The sequence below is a fragment of the Syngnathoides biaculeatus genome, chromosome 14 (assembly GCF_019802595.1).
Source record: "Syngnathoides biaculeatus isolate LvHL_M chromosome 14, ASM1980259v1, whole genome shotgun sequence".
Lineage (NCBI taxonomy): Eukaryota > Metazoa > Chordata > Actinopteri > Syngnathiformes > Syngnathidae > Syngnathoides > Syngnathoides biaculeatus.
In genome coordinates this window covers 19,162,556-19,185,798 of record NC_084653.1, presented here as the reverse complement: position 1 = coordinate 19,185,798, position 23,243 = coordinate 19,162,556, and the positions used below count along the sequence as shown (strand labels likewise).

The window sequence follows — 23,243 nt, the reverse complement described above, 5'->3', positions numbered from 1 at the left end:
AGTAGTAGAGTACGCTAGGCTGGGAGTGCATTGCCGTATCTGTAAGGACTCGGCCCCCAGCCATGTTAACTTTTTTTATGAACAAAAGTGCAGAATAATTATAAAACAAGCAACTTGCCTTCTTTGGAGCCATCATTGGGGGTTAGTACGGTTGTCCTCGATAAGAACAAAAACAACAGTCACTACCGGGACACGTCTGTGTATGTGTATGCAGCGTGGGAATTCACAAGAAAGCGCGTCTGGGTCAGCTGGTCTGGCTGCACGTAATAGGGGATCGTTCGAGTACCGATTTTCGTTCGAAAACCAATTTGTTATAAAATGGGGACCATCGAGAACTGATGCTTTACTGTACTTGGTGGTAAAAGCCAGAGAACTACACAGCTCGAGGTTTTATAGGAATAGTGAATTGTGACTAATCGTAAGTGGACGTATAACTTTTATGCGCGTGTTCATGTTACCTTGAGGACGGCGGCAACGACAAACACGGACTGGCGCGCGATCTCGCCGTCGTCTGTTCCGGCATCCAGCCGCTCACGCAACTCCCGGCAGGCCTTGGCCCCCGCCGAGCGCCGGAACACCCCTCGGGTATACGGACCCTCCGTGTACAGGAACACCAGCATGTCCTAAACAGAGACCGTTTATATGATTATTAGCAACATGTAGTGGGGTTATGGATGTGCCTTACCACTTTCTCATCTCGGGTAGCTAGCTTGATAAATGTTAGCATGCTGACCCTCAACAAGTAGCAATTCTTACTAAAGAATCCTCAAAGCTATGATGTAAAATCCTTTCTATACGTCATTGCCCTTTCTCTACTGAAGCAGCTATGTTGCTATGCATTAGCATAATGAATGCTAGCATGTTAGCGTATTAGCAGTTGTCATATGTTATTTGACTACAGGGTAACATGTAAAAGCCTTCTATAAGACCCAATTCCAATGAAGTTGGGATAATAATTACAAACATATGATTTTCAAATCCTTTTCAACCTACAATTTGCAAACAAACTGCATTGTTTTTTTGTGTTTGCAAATATTCACCCATTTTGAATTTGAATTCTGCAATATGTTCCAAAAAAGGTGGAAAGGAATCATGTGAATTAAGTGGAGCGGCGTTAATGTTTCTCATTTACCCTAACCCACCGTAATCCTAATCATAACCCATCCCGAAACCTAACCACAGCAAACTTTTTTATTTCGTACAAATGTGATGTTTATGATCATCTCATTATGCCAGTATATCTCTATAGATAACTCAATGTGCTTGCCATGATTAAATATCATTTAAAAACAAGGATGAAAACAGCTCATAAACATTTAAAAGAAAGCAGACAAATGTCAGCATGTTAGTATTTTAGCATTTCTCATTTGAAATCGACCCAAACTTCAGGGCAACATATAAAATCCTCACTTACCTACTTAAATACTGTCTCTACCCTTATTGCTATGTTGCTATATGTAAGCATATCGGCCATTAGCATGTTAGCATTCTACACATCTCAGTGGGCTTAAGGTGCACAGCAGCTGCTGGGGCATACATGCTAATTTTATGAAGAATAAGCAGATTTTTTGCATGCAGGCTGTTAGCAGGCTAAATATTAGCAATAGTAGCTTTTAGCATTTGGATTTTGCACTCACCATGACAGGTTTGGGCAGGCCAGCGTCGTGGGAGCAGACGGAAGCGAGCGGCCGCCCGAAGAGGTGCCCGGGGATGGCGGGTCCGGGCGAGGTGGGGCTGAGCGGGGGGGTGGCAATTTCCAGCTGACTGCTGGAGCCCCTCCAGAAGGGCCAGTTGATCAGAGAGCGCTTACGCTTGAACGACTTCGGCTGGGGACTCTCTGCGAGGAGAAAGACCAACTCACAATCACGGCAAGATTCATTTAAAACCGAAACGGCTGTTTTGAATCCTACTTTGAAATCTTAATACTCATTTAAACCCTGACCCAGCCTTGAAACACTCATTCGAAAGCCTAACCCTGGTTTTAAAACCCTTTCAGGCTGAAAGCTGCATAGCTTAGCATAGCGCAGCAGATGAATGAAGCGGATAAATCCAAGAAATCAGCGCTGGGCATAACTTTGGAACCCCACGTAACACATCACATCCGCGCACGTAGGTCATGTGACTCACGAAAATGGTAGCGCCCTTGAAAATTCGTAATTGTCGATAGAAATCTTCTCAAAAGAGAGGATTTAACATCAGACTGTCAAAACAGGGCACATATTACATGACCTATTGGATGCAAACCACTGGAATTGCCCTTTAAGTACAGGTTGAGGCACAAATCTCTTTCCTTTTTTTTACTTTGGGGTCCAACTTGAGCCGTGCCCATCTTCCACTGCCGCCTCCACCTGATGCTTGCCCGCCTCAAGCTGCGCCACATGAATAGCATCCTCCTCCATGATTACGGTTGGAACACAAATCATACTCTTGTCGGGTGCCCCTATCCGACCTCCTTTCCCAATAAATAAGGGACATTCTCCCGTCCTCAGGCTGGGGTGGATCGAGTTAGAAAGACAAATCCTGGCATGAAACCCTCCTTTGAACCTTTCACAAAATGACATCAGATGTTATTCTCCTGGAGAGTCTCACAGGATTTTTGTTATTTCTTATTATTTTGCAGAGTGGAGCGCGTGTTTCCCTGCTGTCAGCGTCCATCTTGTTTGTCTTTCTCGCATTGTCCCGTCCCGTTTCCTGTCCTATCGCTTACCCGCCGCCGGCTGTTGCTTTTGCCCGGCTGCCTGCTGACCTTCAAGCATGTTATCGCCACTCACGTTTCCATCTTCCTTTTTCCCATACTCGTTCTTTGTTAGTTAACGTTTGAAGGGGGTTCAAGAACATTCTGGGCGGGCTGTGAGGCAACACATCCCACACGTCGCATCACTTGGCTCCTCTCGGGAATCCCCCCGCGAAGGAGCTTGCGAGATGGGGGCAGGCTTCTCAAAAACACAGGCACTTCATCTTGTTTTTGTTTAACTATCCATCCATTTTCTTTGCTGCTTATCCTCAGGAGGGGAGTCCTGGAGCCCATCCCAGCTGTCAATAGGCAGGAGGCGGGGCACGCCCTGAACTGGTTGCCAGCCAATCGCAGGGCACATAGAGACAAACAGCCACACTCACAATCACACCTTGAGGCAATTTAAGAGTGTCCAAATAATGTTGCATCTTTTTGGAATGTGGGAGGAAACCGGAGTGCCCGGCGAAAACCATGTGGGCACGGTGAGAACATGCAAACTCCACACAAGCGGGGCCAGGATCGAACCCGGGTCCTCAGAACTGTGAGGCCAACGCTTTACCAACTGATCCACCTTGCTGCCCTGCACTGAAAATACGTGGCAAAAACACTTGACATTTATATTGTTTTATTTTAATAAATCAGTTATTAAAAAGCCAGCATGGTGGGCGATTGGTTAGAGGGTCACCCTCACAGTTCTGAGGACTGGGGTTCAAATCCTGGTTGATTCAAGACTCTAAATTGACCATAGGTGTGAATGTGAGTACGAACGGTTGTTTGTTTCTAAGTGCCCTGCGATTGGCTAGGAACCAATTCAGGGCATACCACGGTTCCTGGTCGAAGATAGACGGGCTCCATAGATAGGCTCCAGCACTCCTGCAACACTTGTGAGGATAAGCAGCTCAGAAAATGGACAGGTGAAATGAACCAGAAGTGATATTTTTGTTAAAACGCAAACATTTGGGGGGTTCTTTTGGGACGCTGGAATGGATTAACGGCATTTCCATTCATTTAAAACGGGAACGATGATTTAAGATCCGAGCGTTGTCAAGGAACGAATTCCACTCGTATGTCAAGGCACCGCCGTCTGGCTACTCAAGCGGCGCTAGTGACTCTTTGGTGTTGCTGTTGCTCACCTCCGAGCGCATCGGTGCCGTGCGTGACTTTGCTGGGTCTGAGTATGAAGTGGCACTGCGTGTCCGGAGGTAGGCACCGGTCCAGCAGCTGAACCTCAGGACAGTCACACGGACCGCCCGCATCTCCTCGACTCCCGCCGCCGTCTCGAATGTGACTCATCTTGATGCTAAGCGGGAACTCGTGGCCTGGACGGGAAGGGATTTGCAAAAAATTACCGCCATCCCCTGCAACCGCCGGAGTGGGGATGTTTGGAAATCCAAAACAAATGTCAGAAATGCCGAAAAACAAAAGGGACACGGCGAGCTTCCAGATGGGGAAGTTGAAATGAGGACAAGAAAAGCTCTTCAAAGTGACGTGCAGGAAGGGGGCGGTCCTTACCAATCAGAGGGTACGGCGGCTCGTCCTTACTGGAGCTCACCCACAAGCGGTAGTCCTTCACGCAACCCTATGGACCCAAAACCCCCACGGTTGGGGTTTCAAAGTCAAACTTTCAAAATGGGACGTGAAAGCGGCACTTACGACGATGCCGAACTGCGTGAGCGCCATGCTGATGACGTCGTCGGTGTCGTCCGAGTTGTTGACCGCAAGCGTCTTGGCCTGGACACGCCAAGTTGGGCACTTTCATTTCACCACAGAATTAAGTCATCAGAATTATGCGAGAAGAGGAATTTTACATAAGCGCAGTTTCCGATATCCTTGGCAAATATCTTGAGCGGGACCGTCTTGGGGTCATCCTTCTCCTTTCCCTCGTTGATGCGACTGGCAAGCAAACACAGCAAATGTTTCTTGTCGTTTTAAACACTGCGCATTGAATTTTCTGAATAAATACATACATGAAGAATAATGAATGAGAAAAAAATCCAAATACAACTACATTTCAAAATATAATTCTTTAAAATGAGAATAACAAAACTACATTGAAATAATTGAATAACAATGGAAAAAATAATATAAAAAATAGTAAAGTCAATACACTAATTTTAAAAACATTAAGATAAAAAATGAAAAACATGACAAACTAATATATTACTAAAATCCAACATTAAATAAAGTGTATATAAAATAAAAACAAATTCATACAAAATTCTCTCTCTCTTTATAAAAAATGTAAATGAAACATTCAAATTACTAAATCAATAAATCTCAATCGATTATTATAACCTCTTTCAAAAAAACTAAAAATCAAATGACTAAGTAAAAAATTTTCAGAACTAAATTAATACAAAGAACTACAATTACATTAAAATTAATACAAATAAAATTATGAAAACTTATATGAAAGTAAATTGGATATGAAATAAAATATGTAAATGATCCAAATAATAAATAAATGTATATAAAACAATAAAAACATGAACACAAATCAGACAAAAAGTACATTAATTAAAAAATATTAATAAAAACAATTCAGAAATTAATTAATATAACTAGAAATATATGAACAAAAATCTACATTAAAATAAATCTTTAAAAAATGGCAAAACAATCAATGGTAAAAATAATTTAAAAATACATTAAGTGAAACAAACTAAAATATAGAAAACTAATGTAGAAAACTAAATCCTAATTAAATTGTAATGAATTCATAAATGTCATAAAAAATGTTTCAGGTCAGCTAAAAATAGTTTTCAATAGTTTTTCCCTCGCTAGAAACCAACTTATCATTTATAAGTGTCGCATTTTCAAATGTTTTCAACTTAATACGAAATCCTTCTGTACCTTTTGATGAGCAGCAGCCACTTTTCTTTGTGCTCCTCGGAGCTGTTGAGAAAATGAAAGGATTATTATACACGTACTGTAAGCGTACATTCAGAACAATATTGTTGAGAAGACTTGGGTTACATAACGGGCTCTGAAGCTACGAACGGATTCTCGCTGAGGGGGAATGTTACAATGTTACGTCATGTCATGGATGCCTGCGATGAGGCCACGGGGTGGAATGGTTTAAACTTACTGCAGCACATGTGAATGCGTGTGTGCGTGTGCGCACGCGCGTCTGTAAGTCTGAAGTTGAGCCCGTCACGCTGCGGTTTAGCTGAGGACCGTTAGGAATGGCTCGCCGCCCTTCAGGGTCTGTGTACTGTACTGTCTATACATATTTTGAGGTTTCCCTCTTTAACTTATAAAATGTATTTCACAGCCACTTTCTGCTATGGAAATAAACAAAACGACTCAAAAGGAATTCAAAGAGTCCAAAAAAAAAAAGGGTACGGCACGGTCAGTAACAGGCAATGTACACTTGAAACCAGATGTCTACGTACACTATATAAAAAGAGGCACACTTTTTATCCCATTATTATTTTTGGCCATGTTCCCCCTGCAGGACATGACGCCCAAAAATCCAATTATTTTATGCTGTCATTCACATTGCAAAAACAAGCTCAACTTCAAGCTTGTACGGAACGAGTCCCTGACGCCACTTGAATTTCACGGGCGAGCTGGGTGAGACCCTCATCCAACTTCCTCCGCTGGTTAAAAAACATACTTGACAGATATATTTGGCGATGGAGGTAAACAAGTGGATTCCAGTGGAAAAATATTAATGTCGTGATGATGACAGCTATGGTGGAAAACACCGTGGCACACTTCGGACAACGCTGCGGTTTGTACCTGAACGTGGCCACGTAGTTGCAGGTGGGCCATCCCAGGACGAAGCTCCTCTCCGGGCTGGTGCTGCCTTCGCATACCTCCTCCACGCAGGCGGCGGTCCACATCTCGCACACGCGCACCCGCGCTTTCACCTTGAAGTGAGACGGAGACCTGCGGGGTGATATTGGACCATCTTAGCCCTTCCTTATTGTATGAGTGCTTCAAGTGAAGAACGCTTTTCATCGTCGAATCCATCACAATTGCTCAAAATAGGAAATCCATTACATTACTGAAAAAAAGCAATCCTTCCATCCATTTTCTTAGCTGCTTATCCTCACGAGGCTCACGGGAGTGCTGGAGCCTATCCCAGCTGTGAATGGGTAGGAGGCAGGGTACACCCTGAACTGGTTGCCAGACAATCGCAGGGCATATAGAGACAAACAACCGCACTCACAATCATACCTAGGGGCAATTTAGAGTGCCCAATTAATTTTAACTATCCATCCATTTTCTTAGCTGCTTATCCTCACGAGGGTCACAGGAGTGCTGGAGCATATCCCAGCTGTCAACGGGCAGGAGGCGGGGTATACCCTGAACCGGTTGCCAGTCAATCGCAGGGCACATTGAGACAAACAGCTGCACTCACAATCACACCTAAGGGCAATTTAGAGTGTCCATACATCCATTTTCTTTGCCGCTTATCCTCACAAGGGTCACGGGAGTGCTGAAGCCTATCCCAGCTGTCAATAGGCAGGAGGCGGGGTACACCGTGAACTGGTTGCCTAACAATCGTAGGGCACATCGAGATAAACAGCCACACACACAATCACACCTAGAGGCAATTTAGAGTCCCCAATTAATGTTGCGTGTTTTTGGATGTGGGAGGAAACCGGAGTGCCCGGAGAAAACCCACGGCACGGGGAGAACATGCAAACTCCACACAGGCGGGTCCAGATTTGAACCCGGGTCCTCAGAAGTGTGAGGCAAATGTACTAACCAGTCACCCAATGTGAATCCCCTTTAAAAAAAAAAAAAAAAAAACATGACACCTAATGTGGATACCCCTAATAAAAAAGGGTTGTGTTTTAAAACTTTTTTAGCCCTGCATATCATACGTCAAAGTGCTCCTTTAGGAGAAATTTAATGGAAAAACCAAAGCGAGTAGGTGAGCCTAAAGACTAAAACTCAAGCTCGTGCAAAGCTGTGCGTTGTTTAGGAGCAGGTGTGCTCACCCAAAAGTGCGTTTTACCTCTTCCAAATGCGGGCGGTACACGTCAATCCGGCACGGCCATTTTGTCAAACATTCCACAAAATTGGCACTCGTTCAGGCGAGCCGTAGCGTAATAACGACAATTATAGCCGAGGGGTCTGGAACCGGCCACAAAGGTCCTGCTGGGTCTGCCCGTCTGTGTGTGTGCGTGCGTGCAGTAAATAAGGCAGTGCTGTTTAAGTTTCTATTTCGGTGCACTAGTCTGGGTGGGGAGCCCTCGCACCGGGCTTTGATCCCCGCCGGGCTTCATATGGATTTAATTGCCCGGAAAATAATTACATGTTTAGGAGAGCGAGGCGTAGCGAGGAATTGAGGAGGTTGGAGGAGTTCAAGAGGGAGGAAAAGGGGGAAAGATGAGGTAATAGCCAAAGAGAGGGAAGCGGTGGGGAGGGAGGAAGAAGATGAGAGGAGAGAGTTACGGGGGTAAAGAGGGAACCGCAGAGCTAGCGAGGCTCAGAGTGAGTGGGGGGAGGTAAAGAGCCGGGAAGGAAGGAGGACGGCTGTTAAGGAGGAAGATGGGGAGGTATGAAGATAGATAGTCAGCCGAAGACAAGTACTGTGTGTAAGAATCTAGGCTGTTCGGGATGGAATTGCGATAAGGGGGGGTTGAGCTAACGACATCGTGAGGAAAACAGCTACGCTAACGGCCTCCACCGCCTGGAAGCTCGGCTCGTGGCCCGCCGCTACCCGCTTTGTTAGCCCCGGACACCGAAGCTCGGCTAAAGGCCTCCCCGGACGTCGAAGTTCGGCTCGCGGCCCGTCACCGGAGCTCGTGGCCCGCCTGAGGTGGCGCCGGAGGCCTTTAGCCTAGCTTCGGCGTCCGGGGCTAACGGCCTCGGCCACCTGGAAGATCGGCTCGCGGCCAGCCGCCGGAGCTCGCTCGTCAGACTCTGCGTCATTCCTGTCCGAAGAACCATCCATGGCTGCCGGCCCGGAGCTCCGGGGGCCTTTGTTTACACACTTATGTCGCGCATAGGCCTCGGAGTAGTCAGACTCCGCGTCATTCCGACTGAAGAACCATCCGAATATTCAACATTAATTACAGCCACAGGTTCAAATCTGTATGGAAGTATTCCTCCGTCTTCACGATCGACCGATGCTGCTATTTCTTCATCAGATGAGGATAAATCCGAGAAATCGGCGCTGGGCATAAATGGTGTCCCACATAATCGAGTGTTTGGAATGGCATGTAACACGTCACATACGACCACGTAGATCATGTGACTCACGAAAATCACAGCGCCCCTGAAAATTTGTAATTGTTGATGAAAATCTTCTCCAAACACTATTAAATGAGAGAGGATTTAACATCACATTGTCAAAATAGGGCACATATTACATGACCTATCGGATACATTGTTAATGCAAACCACGAGAATTCCCCTTTATGCTAAATTCTATTCCTCGTGATTTTGATTACTATTGACTATTCTAGGGAGGTAAGGAGGTAGTAGTGGATCAAAGTAAGGAAGGAGTGAAACAAGGAGGATGTGAAGTGAGGATTTAGGGTTTTAGGATGTTAAGGGGTACTGAGGTGAGAACGTAGTCGGATGAAGTACGGGTGCATGGTTTTGGGAAGGTTAGGCTATGAAGGATTTGGGGATTTTTAGAAGGGTTTAGGAAAATGATAGGGGGTAAGGTGGAACCAGGAGGGAGAGTGACTCGTAAAGGCCCTATCTCACTGGTGGAGACCGGCTGAGTTGCGGGAACTCAGGAGACCTTACCAGGGCGACGTCTCGCCGAGACCAATTACCCTGGTAGTGTCGACGTCGAGAAGTCTCCCCATTTGAGACTAGAAAAAGGTAACCTGGCTAGGACTCTCCAGATATGTCGCGAAGAGATCAAGGCAACCAGCAGAGACTCAAGTTGCCATCGGGTAGCTAATTAGTCTGAAGGCCAGTGAGACAGAGCCATAAGGTCAGGGGTTATTGGGGTAATGAGGTAAGGAAGTCGGTAATGGTGGTAAAGAGCGAAGTGTCTGAAGTGAGGACTGACTTGGTCTTGGTGACGATGAGCGTCTCAGTGAAGAGGAAGAGATGTCTGTCCTGGGTCTGCAGGCCCATCTTCATCTGGACTTGAACGTGACCCAGGAACGCTTGGCCAGGACACTCGCTCAGGAAGCTCTGGACCAGATTGCAAGACTCTGGACTCACCGGAGTCAGGCAGCTCTCCCTGAAATGAAGCACCCGCCATTACTTCTTGACTGTCCTCTGATTGGCTAAAAACGAGTAAGTATACGGCGGACCGGTTGTCATGACATGAAAGTCAGGAAGCGACCGGAGCGCTCCATCCTTTCCTGTTTGGACAAATAATGTCAGCTTATCTGCATCCCATCCGTGTTTACAAACACACGGCGTCCCTCTCACGAACAACCCACCAACCCAACTTGCTAGCAAGCACATCAGCATCAGTGGCGTCGCTAGGCCCATTTTTTTTTTTTTAAACCAAAACAGCACTGACAATGTAATTATTATGAGGTGGGCAGAATTTAAGTTTTAATAAGAAAATAACCACAGCCTTTAATTATTTGCTGAAATATGATAAAAAATGTGTTGGTATCTTTTCACCTCATTGTGTAGGAGCGACAGTTAGCAAATCCGCTTCACAGGTCGGAGGACTTGGGTTGAATATCTGAATTTCGGCGTTCCTGTGTAGAGTATTTTTAAAATGGCTGCAGTTTACCGTTGCATTCGGATGAATGAATGATGATGAAATTTAATTTCTCCAAGTACGGCATATTTAATCAGGAGCCGTGCTCAAATCGGTCCCTCAGAGACAACAGCCTACGAACAATGAAAGCATCAAAGAATTCTGCTGGCACGCAGGAAGGAAGCAAACATCAAAGGCGTGATGACACACGGATGATGTGCGTTACAGCGTGTGTCCTAGTGCCTTACTGTGGCCCAAATGAAATAAATATGGATAAGAAACTTAACATAAATAGTCTTACCCCTGTGCTTAATTGTGTGGGGTTTCATGCCACATTCCCAAAACACGCATGCTCGCTTTATAGAAGACTCTAACGTGTACTCATTCTTACCTTCTCCACACGAGATATATACAAAGAAAGACGGTACACAGAATGAGTTGACGCTATCACAGCGTTAACAGGGCCAGTAAACGTCACTTCCTCGGCACATATATTCCACTGGTCTCATTACCTTTTTTACACGAGATATTTACAAAGAGAGACGGTACACAGAAAGAGTTTAACGCCACGCTAACACTAACAGGGCCGGTTAATATAAAATTTACCGGTAAATATCACTGAGACACGGCAATAACACAACAGCAGCACCCTAGCACAGCGCTAACACGGCCGGTAAAAGCCACTTCCTTGGCACATATATTCCACCTGTCTCATTCTTACCTTTTCAACACAAGATATAGATACAAGAAGAGATTGACACCACGCTAACGCTAACAGGGCCGGTTAATATAAATTTTACCTGTAAATATTACTAAGGCATGCCAGTAACATAGCAGCAACACGCTAGCACAGCGCTAGCGCAGCGCTAACAGGGCCGGCATAAGTCACCTCCTCGGCACATATATTCCACTGGTCTCATTTTTACCTTTTCCACACGAGATGTTTACAAAAAGGGTACACAGAAAGAGTTTAACGCCGCGCTAACGCTAGCACAGCACTAACGCTAAAAGGGCCGGTTAATTTAAAATTTACCGGTAAATATCACTGAGACACGCCAGTGACACAACACCAACACGGTAGCACAGTGCTAGCGCAGTGCTAACACGGCCAGTTACTATAAAATTTACCGATAAATATTACTGGGACACGCCAGTAACACAGCAGCAACAAGCTGGCACAGCGCTAACGCTAGGGCAGCGCTAACAGGGGCGGTAAAAGTCACTTCCTCGGCACATATATTCCACTGGTCTCATTCTTACCTTTTCCACACGAGACATTTACAAAGAAAGACGGTACACAGAAAGAGTTTAACGCCACGCTAATGCGAGCACTGCGCTAATGCTAACAGGGCCGGTTCATGTAAAATTGACCAGTTAATATCAGTGAGTCACAACACTAACACAGCAGCAACACGCTAGCACAGCGCTAACAGGGCCAGTAAAAGTCGGTCTCATTCTAACCTTCTCCACTCGAGTACCAACCTTGCGGCAATTAGAAAAAATGCACAAATCAGCTGCATCATCGCATAAACTGCAGGGTGGAACGCATGTGAAAAAAGTCGCGGCTTGTAGGATGGAAAAAATAGTAATGTTACAATATGATGTCACGTTATGGCTTTTTATGTTGTACTTTGTAGTATCATAACAGTGACTTCAGAGAGGATTACATGAATCTAAAAAAAAAATAAAAAATGCTTGAATTCCTGAAACGGTGTCTTGTTTTCCCGGAATAAAAGCGCAAACAGACGACGTAGTCAGTATTCAGCCTGCATCGCGGCGCACTGAATGCCAGATTGACAGCGAAGTGCACCCCACCCGCTTTTGAGCGTGACGGATGCACCGCTAATGGCCGCATTGTGACGCTCCCGATGTTGATTAATGCCGCCGACAAACACAGACACACAACACAGCATACTAATCGCTGCTCGCATTGCTCGGTGGACCCGTGAAACTTTTGGAAAAGTCAGCCCCCGAAGCCTGTAACCCATAGCAACATGACATTTGGTCAGGATGTCAATCATAAGTGGACGCTCCAAAAAGCCTCGACAAAACATGACTGAGAAGACAGATTTTGCCATTTTGGTTTGACGATGAGTAGACGCACTAAAGTCTCAGCAAGACATGCCTGAAATAACACAGGAAGTCTGCCATTTTAGTTATTTAAGGTTATTTTAACCATTTGCGACCTCATTTTGAAACACCTACTGTACCACACAGATGGACAACTCTAAATTGCGAAACATTTTCCATTTTCCTAATTGCGCGTGGGTGGAGCAAGACACCAAAATTTGATGACTTGCAATAAAACACCAAAGTCTACTAGCTTAATAAATAAAAAATAAAAGCAGAGCAGTGATCGTTTGATTGACAGGCGACCACAGTAAGTCGAAAATTCTCACTTTCTAATGTCTTCCCACCCGTGTGACTCACAGCCCCGCGTCTGTGCTGTAACGTGTGCACGCGCACAGAATCAGGTCAGAATATATAATTTTTTTTTTAATTAAAAGAGATGTTGCAAGATGTCCTACATAATGGGATGATTACAATGTAGAAGCGTGTGTGTGTGTGTGTGTGCGTGCGTGCGTGCGTGCGTGGAAGCAGCGAACTAAAAACCCAGGGTCTCTGTTTTGGGGGCTCCTGATGGGAAAGCCAGGCCAGCAGGAAGTGACCTCACTGCTCGATTGAATTTCACTTTTGACAATGTCAGAATTTTGGAAAACAAGTTGCCAAGACACGCACACACACACACACACACATGCACACAATTTCGGTACTTTCCTGCCTATGATGAAACAGCAGCAAGGCAGCATGAGGTCATGTGATTGGACAAATGTTGGACAAATTGTGTGAAACTCGCCTGCATAACAAAAGAAGCCAGAAGGCCGCTGAGATTGTTTACATACCTGCAGACGCGCACGCTGACACACACTCATGTACTATACGCAGTTACACTATGACACAAATGCGTGTGTTTGCATAGAAGTAGACCACGTGCAAAAACACATACATATACACAAACAACGTACAATACATGTTTAGATATGAAGTTGTCCATACATGCACACATATTGCACTGTACTGTGCATGCATAAACACACAATCTCACAGTACACTACTACGAGCAGGAATACACAAACACACACAAACATACGAGCCTCACAAGTTATAACATACTGAGTGCACACAAATTCAAAAACACGTGCAGTGTTTTACAGTATACACATGAATACATTTATACACACTCGGGAAGCAACTAGTATTCAAGTATTTCCAAGACTCTGAGAAGAAAAAATGCTCAAGGATTTGGGTTTTTTTTTTTGCCTTTTGGATCCCCTTCTTTAACTGCCAGCCCTCTCACTTTGACACATTTGTATACATCCCTTTTAATGGCAGGAATCAGTTCAATTCGTCAAAGCGTAACAGAGCAAGCACACAAAAGACACGGTTATGTCTTCAATGCCAGGTGCGCACATTTTTTATTCGAGGAGGAGGGAAATGGAATGCACGATTACAGTTTGCAAAGCATGTTAACAAAGAAGAAAATGGCGACAATGTCAGAGAAGGCAAATATGCGCCATTGACTTGTTAGGCAGCCATATTTGTATTTGTACAGCATGGCATTTATCAACCACAATGACGCCGTTGAGTGACTAATAAGCAGATGTCGGTAGTCACGAGCTACATTTACTCAGGTAACATTTGTGACAAATTGTACCTCTTGGGGTATTTTGAATACATCATAGATTTGACATTTGAGTATTTATGTTAAGAAGAATTGATACTTCGACTATGTGACAATGGTCGGCACGGTGCTAGCTGCTTTTGTTTATCCATTATTGCGTACATGAGTAACCCAAACAGGAAGGGGCTCAGGGTGGATCCCTGATGCAGTCCCACCTCCACCTTAAATTCTTCTGACACACCTACGGCACATCTCACCGCGTTTCTGCTGTCCTCATACATGTCCTGTACTATCCATCCAGCCATCCATCCATTTTCTTTGCCGCTTAACCTCACAAGGGTCGCGGGGAGTGCCGGACCCTATCCCAGCAGTCAACGGGCAGGAGGCGGGGTACACCCTGAACTGGTTGCCAGCCAATCGCAGGGCACATGGAGACAAACAGCCGCACTCACAATCACACCTACCGGCAATTTAGTGTCCAATTAATGTGTCATGTTTTTGGGATGTGTGAGGAAACCGGTGTGCCTGGAGGAAACCCACGCAGGCATGAACATACATATGTTTATATGTATATGTACATCTCTATGCATACATACGCTCACAAACCTATCACACACAATAGTACGCATATACATTCTGACTCACGCACACACACGTAGACTGCATTCATTTTGTTGTCATGCAACGACGTCACGCAACGCGTGTTAGTTAGCCAGCTAAGACCGCCAGCATCATACGGTAACACGCAACACATGTTGTCGTGCAAACACATTGGTTTGTGTGATATTGACTCAGTGTTTCGTTAGAGGGCCGATGGGTCCCGGCCCATGCCGAGAGTAGCGTGGGAGGGGGCGGGGTCATGTGACTCACATGCAGCTCGGAGGAAGGAGGGGGGGGAGTGGGGGGGGGGGCTGATTGACATGTTTATGAGATACGAGCGTGTTCATCGTGGCACACGTGCGCAAATCCCTTCCTTCCCCTCCCACCTGATAAGCGCAGCCAAACGCACCGGGAGAAACTTTAATTAGCCGTGGCCACACCACTTCTGTTTCATGCGCTGCCAGCTTGGAGAAGGGAGGGGGCGGCGAGGGAGGGGCTCTGTGCCATTGTGTGTGCACGCGTATGTTATTTGCATACAGTGGAGAAAATAAGTATTTGAACAGCCTGCTATTTTGGAAGTTCTCCGACTTAGAAAGCATCAAGGGGTCTGAAACCTTCATTGTGGGCGCATGTCCCCTGTGAGAGAGATCATCTAAAAAGAAAATTCCAGAAATCACAATGTGTGATTTTTTTTAACAATTTATTTGTGCGATACAGCTGCAAATAAGTATTTGAACACCTGAGAAAACCAATGTTAATATTTGGTACGGTAGCCTTTGTTTGCAATTACAGAGGTCAAACGTTTCCTGTAGTTGTTCACCAAGTTTGCACGCACTGCAGGAGGGATTTTGCCCCACTCTTCCACACAGATCTTCTCTAGATCAGACATGTTTCTGGGCTGTCGCTGAGAAACACGGAGTTTTAGCTCCCACCAAAGATTTTCTATTGGGTTTATGTCTGGAGACTGGCTAGGCCAAGCCAGAACCTTGATATGCTTCTTTCGGAGCCACTCCTCTGTTTTCCTGGCTGTGTGCTTCGGGTCACTGTCATGTCGAAAGACCCAGCCACGACTCATCTTCAATGCTCTGACTGAGGGAAAGAGGTTGTTCACCAAAATCTTACGATACATGGCCGCGGTCATCCTCTCCTTAACACAGTGCAGTCCTCCTGTCCCATGTGCAGAAAAACACCCCCAAAGCATGCTGCTACCACCCCCATGCTTCACAGCAGGGATGGTGTTCTTGGGATAGAAGTCATCATTCGTCTTGCTCCAAACACAGTTCGTGGACTTATGACAAAAAAGTTCCATTTTGGTGTCATCTGACCACAAAACTTTCTCCCATGACTCCTCTGTATCATCCAAATGGTCTTTGGCAAACTTAAGACAGGCCTTGACATGTGCAGGTTTAAGCAGGGGAACTTTCCGTGCCATGCATGCTTTCCAACTATGACGTCTTAGTGTATTACCAACAGTCACCTTGGAAACGGTGGTCCCAGCTCTTTTCAGGTCATTGACCAAGTCCTGTCGTGTAGTCCTGGGCTGATTCCTCACCTTTGACCCCATGAGGTGATATCTTGCATGGGGCTCCACTCCGATAGAGATTGGCCATCATGTTTTCTAATGTTTCCTTCAACAGTGGACCTTTTTTCAACAAGCTGCTTGGGAATTTCTCCGTAGCCCTTTCCAGCCGTGTGGAGTCGTACAATTTTGTCTCTGGTGTCTTTGGACAGCTCTTTGGTCTCGGTCATGTTACCAGTTTGAGTCTTACTGATTGTATGGGGTGGACAGGTGTCTCTATGCAGCTAAGGACCTCATACATCGTGCATCTGATTCAGAATAATACATGGAGTGCAGGTGGACTTTTCAAGGCGGATTAACAGGTCTTTGAGGGTCAGAATTCGAGCTGATAGACAGGTCTTCAAATACTTATTTGCAGCTGTATCATACAAATAAATCATTTAAAAAAATGGTACATTGTGATTTCTGGATTATTCTTTTGAGATGATCTCTCTCACAGTGGACATGCATCTACGATGAGAATTTCAGACCCCTCCCTGATTTCTAAGTGGGAGAACTTGCAATATAGCAGGGTGTTCAAATACTTATTTTCTTCACTGTAGGTGCATGTATGTGTGTGTGTGTGTGTGTGTGTGTACGCATACCTGGACGTGCTTCTAGACCTGGTCAGTGCTTTGCTGATGACCAATGAGGGAGCGGATTGCCTTCTCTGAGCCAGCGTTTTCATCTTTCACACACACAAAAGAAAAACAGTCAATCAAACACGTGACGAGATTTTGTGTTCGTTTTCATTAACGCCGCAGGAAACACGAAGCCATGTTGTGTCCGTCTGTGGCAGAAGAGAGACGACGAGAGGAAGTGTGGCGGCTGAAAGGAAAAGAGAAGTGGCCACAACGGGTGACAAGGAAAAAAGAGGAATCGAGTTTCAAGCGCTGAACATGGAAAGTGACAAGGGGGAAATTGGACTTTGGTCAAAAGTATTGAGACGCAATCCATCAATAATCCCAAATTGAGATCATTTATTGTTTATCCTTCATCTCACTGTGCAGGTTCGTGGAAAGCACCTGTTGCCGTCCTCATGCACGGCAAGGTTTAGCTTGCTTTAAAGTAAACAAAACAACGAGTTTGCATGTTCTCCCCGTGCCTGCGTGGCTTTTCTCCAGGGACTCAGGTTTCCTCCCACATCCCAAAAACGTGTAACATTAATTGGACACTCTAAATTTCGCATAGGTGTGACTGTGAGTCTGCCTGTTTGTTTCGATGTGCCCTGCGATTGGCTGGCACCTAGTCCAGTGTGTACCCGCCTCTTGCCCGTTGTCAGCTAGGATAGGATCCAGCACTCTCTGTAACCCTTGTGAGGATAAGCGGCGAAGAAAATGGATGGATGGATAAACAAAACAAAGAGAATGATGTGCTTAATGCTAACATATAATGGGATAAGTTCAATATTAGCATCAGTTTAAGCAATGGATATTTGAACACAAGTTGTAAGCAACACATGTAGACAGATAATGTAACAATACTCGGGCATATATTCTTAACCTCTGCAAAAAACAGATAATTTTGCAGCTCAATGAGGAGCTATGTGTGGAACGGTGGATGACCGGTTCGTAAATCTGCTTCACAGTTCTGAGGTCACGGGTTCAAATCCACCCGCAGCGTGTTTGCATGTTTTCTCCGGTTACTCCAGTTTCCTCCCAAATTACAAAAACATGCACAGTTGACTGTGAATCTGAGTGAGAATGAGTTTGTCCGTATGAGGCTTCCGACTGGCTGGCGACCAGTTCAAGTCACCCGCCATCAGCTGGAATAGGCGCCGGCACGCCTGCGACCCTGATGAGGATAAGTGGATATTGTACTGGGCCCAGATGGCATATTCACCAGAAGGAGCAGCAAAATGTCCATTGAATTGAAGCAAACTGTTCAATTCTTTACCTTTTATGTTGTTATTTGATAACTGTTTTTATAAAGCACAAAGTGATATCAATAAAGTATGTTTTTATAAAGTGCAATAGTATAGAGGGCTATTTGTCTTGTTCAAAAAATGTGGAAAAAAATTGGGGGGGGGTGAGGTGGAATTGATTAATTGTATTTTACTTCATCGGGGATGGATGTGTTTTAATTTACAAGTGGAGTCACGGAACGAATCACATCCGTATATCAAAGCACAACGAAAAGGCTTTACAGTATGTAAGAAAAACAAAATATATTTATTTCCCTTGGATATTTCTGACGCGCCATAAAAATAAATGTCGAAGACGACCAGCACGATCTGTGCGATGATTGTGCATCGGCGCACACGCGGCACACTTGTGACATAACAAGAGGAACAAGTCGAAAGTTGCCACATCGCGTCGTCGCGTTGCCTCACACCCGGGACATGTTTCGAATATTTGGGATGTCTGCGGTCGCCGCAATATTAAACCGCGTTCTACAACAACCACCGTGATCATAAACGGTGTTAAATTTGTACCTCGCAAATAAGTGTCAGTCAAAAGTCAGCACGTTTAGCTTTGTGCAGCTCGTGAATCGCTATTGGGCCAAAGAAACAGAAGCTTTATAATATGTGATAGATTTTTGCTCAGTCAAGCTAGCTATCATATGCCATTAAAATCATATATTTGCTCATAAAAGCTCGCATTGCTAATTGAACTATTTGATATCAGCTATTGAAGTGCATGTACAGTACTGCATATTATGCACGTACACGCCGCCGAGCAGCCCATTCGTCATTCTGACACCAGCGTCTTGAGTGAAAAATGCAGATAAAATTCGGCATGTGGAAATTCGACACTGGTGAGCGCTTTGGTGACCGGGGACTGAAATCTACTAATGACAGCAAACACCTCAACAGGGTGCAGCTAAAACAATTCGAGACACATTTGAGACATCTTCACTGATGTGAAATGCAGCATTACTTGCTCCAAATACCAAAATACTGCATTACAGTATTACTCGGTGTTTATGTAGATGACTGCACTAGTTGTTTTGTGCCACATATGATCCAGGAAAGTGCGAGATTTGGACAGAAAAATTAGTTTACCATGATTTTTTTTTTTTTTTGTGGGGGGGACACAAAAACTGTCACAAATATGCAATATTTCACTCGAGAGGTGATAGTTCCCGATTATGCAAATATTATTTTTTTTGCTACTGAATACCGTATTTGATCACAACAGGCTAAGAAAAGACACTGCAGAGAGTCCTCGGGCTACGACTGAGATCCGTTCCTAGATTAGCGACTTAACTGGAATTTCAACTTAAGTCGGATTCCACCGTTAAAGTCAGAATTTACATCTAAATATTTTGAATAAAAAACATTGAAATAAACAAAATGATGTACTTAGCATTACTGGTGAGAGGTGGATGGAGAAGAAGAAGGGGAGGCTGTGCTCAGCTACTGCGAAGGAACCTGGTCCTCAATCCTCTCCAGCTCGACAAGTATCAAAGAACCTTGTTTTGTGATCCTTGTACCCGACATAGGAACGGAACCCTTCAGATGAGCTAAAATACGGGCTTTGTCTTTAAAAATTGTCACCACGGTCGACCGACCGCAGCCTTCGTGGTGTTGCTGTCTCTCCTTTCACCAATCTTTTTATGATCTTGATCTTGGTTTCCATGGTAGGGGATTTTCTTTTGGCTGCGGAAGCATTGCTAAAAGACAGAGCTTTCTTTTTTGGGGCCATGATGTCTAAAAAGGAGGGCGACAAATGCGAAGATACAAACACGGACAAACAGGCAGACAAAATGGCGGACGGGGGTCGGGCGTTGTAAAGTCGAAACGTCTGAGGTCGAGACCTTCTTAACCCGAGGACTCCCTGTATTCAGGGAACTTGGTTATATAGGCTACTTTCCTCTGTAAACGTGATAACGCATTATAAATAAACTATTTGCTGAGAAAAAGTTCAATATATGTGCATAAAATACAACACTTGAAGACAGAAACTAGCGTTTTGGCACAAATACGGTGGGAAAAAAAACCTTATATTGTCACGTAATGATATACTTGGGAACGAAAGTGATGGTTTCCCAGTATGCAAATGCTATTTTTTGCATTTACAACACAATATTTTCGCACAAAAAGACTACAATGCGAGGCTATGGATGTGTTAAGTAAAAGAGACACTACTGTATTTAGTGCACTCCATTGCTCAGACACGCTGGCTCCCATTTAAAAGTGATACTGTCCCGTTAAAACAAAAAAAAAAAAAAAGATTTGATCTACAAAAGTTCAAAATGCGATAGTCAAACACGAAATGTAATATTTGGGCATAAATGTGTGAAAAATGTGGCAATATCAAGTAAATGTCATAACGTCATGTCCATGAAAAGTCCATTTGATGACAGACGCGCATGTTTTTTTTTTTTTTTTTTGCACAGATATGCAGTATTTGACCACAGAGAGCATGGGGAGAGCTACATTCACTCAAATGTTTTGGGAGAGAAACCACAGTTCAGCAAGAATCAAAAAGACCATCTTTGCGTTTTTCTTTTACTTGATTGTAGTTTTGTAGATTTTTTTTACATTTCATACACATATGGAACATCATTTTAATGTTAAATATGTAGCCAAATGGTTAAAAAAAAAATTGGAAAAAAGCAAAATTGAATGGAGTTTTTTCCTCACAAATAACGCGATTCCGACAATAACCACAGGCCGCGCTACTTACCAGGATTTTTTTTGTGACATATCACTGCAACAGTTGCGTGTTTTGTGCGCTTATCTGTGTGTTTGCGCGTGTTTTTAATAATAATATTAAATGCATCAGACGGAAATTCAAGTGACATGCTTCCCACAATATTTCATGTTGTACAGCCAAGCTAATTTCTCGTGTAAATTTGATTTTTTTTTTCATTAAAACACCGTTTGCTTATAAAATTAGAATATGTATACATGTAAATTCAGCAGTTGAACACGAAAAGTTGTTTGGGAGGCACATTTTTTTTTTAGAAAGCTGAAGGTACATGTCCATAAATATTTAGCTGTTGGTCAGTCAGTGGTACTTCCCCAAAGTAATGCCATTTTTGCCATTAAAACATTGCATTTGATTCCAAAAAGAGGAGATGGAAATTTTAATAGGCCACAAAGTTTCCGAAATGGACTTACTTTTTGCGTAAAATGCGTAAGCAAGGACGCACAATTGTTCGTAATAAAATGCGACGGCGGGAAACAGGAGCGGCTGTCTACCTTTTTACTATCCGGGGATGACGCGTTGTTCCCGGCCACAGAGTCCGAGCCGCTCCGGCCCATGGCGGCGCCCGGCTGCAGTTGCTGCGGTGACATGCTTTCCATCAAGAAAACTTATCCACCGGGGCGAGTGCGCCGGCCAACTGGTATTCCCATGATACGGTGGTCCGATAAACTTGTTGCTTTTACCCGGCGGACAGCTGGACGCGAGCCCGAGGAGGATCCATGACGGCGGGGATTCGCCGAGGGACAATCCGCGACTGTGTTGACTTTGAGCGGGCGCAATTTGGTCTGAGTCCGCTCTGTTAGGCGACCTCCCAATAGCAACATCAACATCAAGCGCCACTGAGTGGAACAAGAAACACTTCTGATTTACTACCAAAATAAGATAATTCCACGGAGCAGCGTGAAATGTTGCTTTCTTTTCTTCTCTTAAGCTCTACTTTATTTTGACAGGTCAGCAGGACGCGAGTTGACAGGAAAAGGAAAGTCTGGCTTGACTGTAATGACTTCATTTGAAGATTTCGGAGACAGAAAACCCTTCACAGAACAAGTTCATATTGTTAAATTATTGAGAAAATTGGATATTAAATTTGAAAATTGTCCAACTGAAATTGTGAGACTGTGGAATTGAAAATAATATTTACTTTTGATCATTGTAATAAATTGAAATAGAATAAATATGGAGGCACTGTGGGCTCAGCTGGTAAAGGGTTGGCCTCACAGTTCTGAGGACCCAGGTTCGATCCCGGCCCCGCCTGTGTAGAGTTTGCATGTTCTCCCCGTGCCTCTGTGGGTTTTCTCCGGGCACTCCGGTTTTCCTCCCACATCCCAAAAACATGCAACATTAATTGGACACAAAATTGCTCCTAGGTGTGATTGTGAGCGTGACTGTTTGTCTCTATATGCCATGTGATTGGCTGGCATTATGGTGGACCCTGCCTCCTGGCTGTTGACAGCTGGGATCGGCTCCAGCACTCCCTGCGACCCCTGTGAGGATAAGCGGCTAAGAAAATGGATGGATTAAAATGTTGTATTCGTCGTACTAATTGTAATCCTTGGTGATTACATCACTATTATTATTTTATACTGTATGCATATTTGATGGTGACCGAGTGGTTAGCACGTGTCTCGCAGCTCTGAGGTACAGGGTTCAATTCCGGCTTCCGTTTGGCATTTACACATTCTCCCTTTTTGCACGTGGGTTTTCTCCAAGTACTCCGGTTTCCTCCCACACTACATTCCAAAAGTAGTTTGATTGAAGACTCTGAATTGTGGATAGCCGTGAATATTTTTATTTTTTTTAATAGTAGGTGCCCTACAATTGGCCAACTGTGTGAGTACCCCACTTCACACCCAAAGTCAGCTGGATAGGTGCCAGCCCACCCACCACCCTTGTGAGGATGGGCGGCTCAGAAAACGGATAGCTGGACTTACAATGTTTAACGAGTCGTGTATCACGGTCAGTAACTGGTTTTGACAAACTACTGCTAGCAATCCAAATTTCTAAGTCCACTCCCCCGAAGTAGCTCTGAGTATGACGCAGCCGAGTTAAATGACGCTCCAGTTAAAGTCTGGAGCCAGCGCAGACGCTTTTCCAGGCAAGCTGTCGGTTTGGTGGTGTTATTCCGGACAGCAGCAGTCTCCTCCGGTCTGGTCTGCGCGGAGGATCCAGAGCCCAGCGCCAGACTCGGCCCAGGGTGTGTCAGCGTTGCGGTTGGAAACGCCGCGTGCGCCGCCCGCCTGCGCTCTTTTTTGCACTCTTTCTGCCGGCCGGAGGATGAAAACAATAACGACGTTGCAGACTTTTCCTTTCTCTGCCGTGTCCTATCCATAAACTCGTGTTACACGCTAATTTAGCGACTTTACTGTGAAGTA

The 23,243-nt window shown here is 44.7% G+C and overlaps 1 protein-coding gene across 3 annotated transcripts in view; it reads right to left on the bottom strand.

The window, feature by feature from the left end:
* The window catches only part of LOC133512333 (rho GTPase-activating protein 20-like), a 32,243-nt gene extending 10,588 nt beyond the window's left edge, over positions 1-21,655 (bottom strand). Inside the window, exons 1-11 of one of the 3 annotated variants that reach the window (XM_061841855.1) lie at positions 21,366-21,655; positions 16,822-16,904; positions 9,723-9,899; positions 6,479-6,628; positions 5,588-5,629; positions 4,543-4,627; positions 4,388-4,465; positions 4,247-4,313; positions 3,868-4,053; positions 1,638-1,837; positions 459-623 (exon numbers count right to left, since the gene is read on the bottom strand). In XM_061841855.1, coding sequence (XP_061697839.1) covers positions 459-623; positions 1,638-1,837; positions 3,868-4,053; positions 4,247-4,313; positions 4,388-4,465; positions 4,543-4,627; positions 5,588-5,629; positions 6,479-6,628; positions 9,723-9,899; positions 16,822-16,904; positions 21,366-21,470 — 1,338 coding nt within the window. In that variant the 5' untranslated portion in view covers positions 21,471-21,655. Of the gene's footprint in view, positions 1-458; positions 624-1,637; positions 1,838-3,867; positions 4,054-4,246; positions 4,314-4,387; positions 4,466-4,542; positions 4,628-5,587; positions 5,630-6,478; positions 6,629-9,722; positions 9,900-10,294; positions 10,537-11,858; positions 11,912-16,821; positions 16,905-21,365 lie in introns of those variants that run through there. The other 2 variants (XM_061841856.1, XM_061841857.1) reach the window with 2 other exon arrangements.
* Between the last annotated feature and the right edge of the window lie 1,588 nt (positions 21,656-23,243).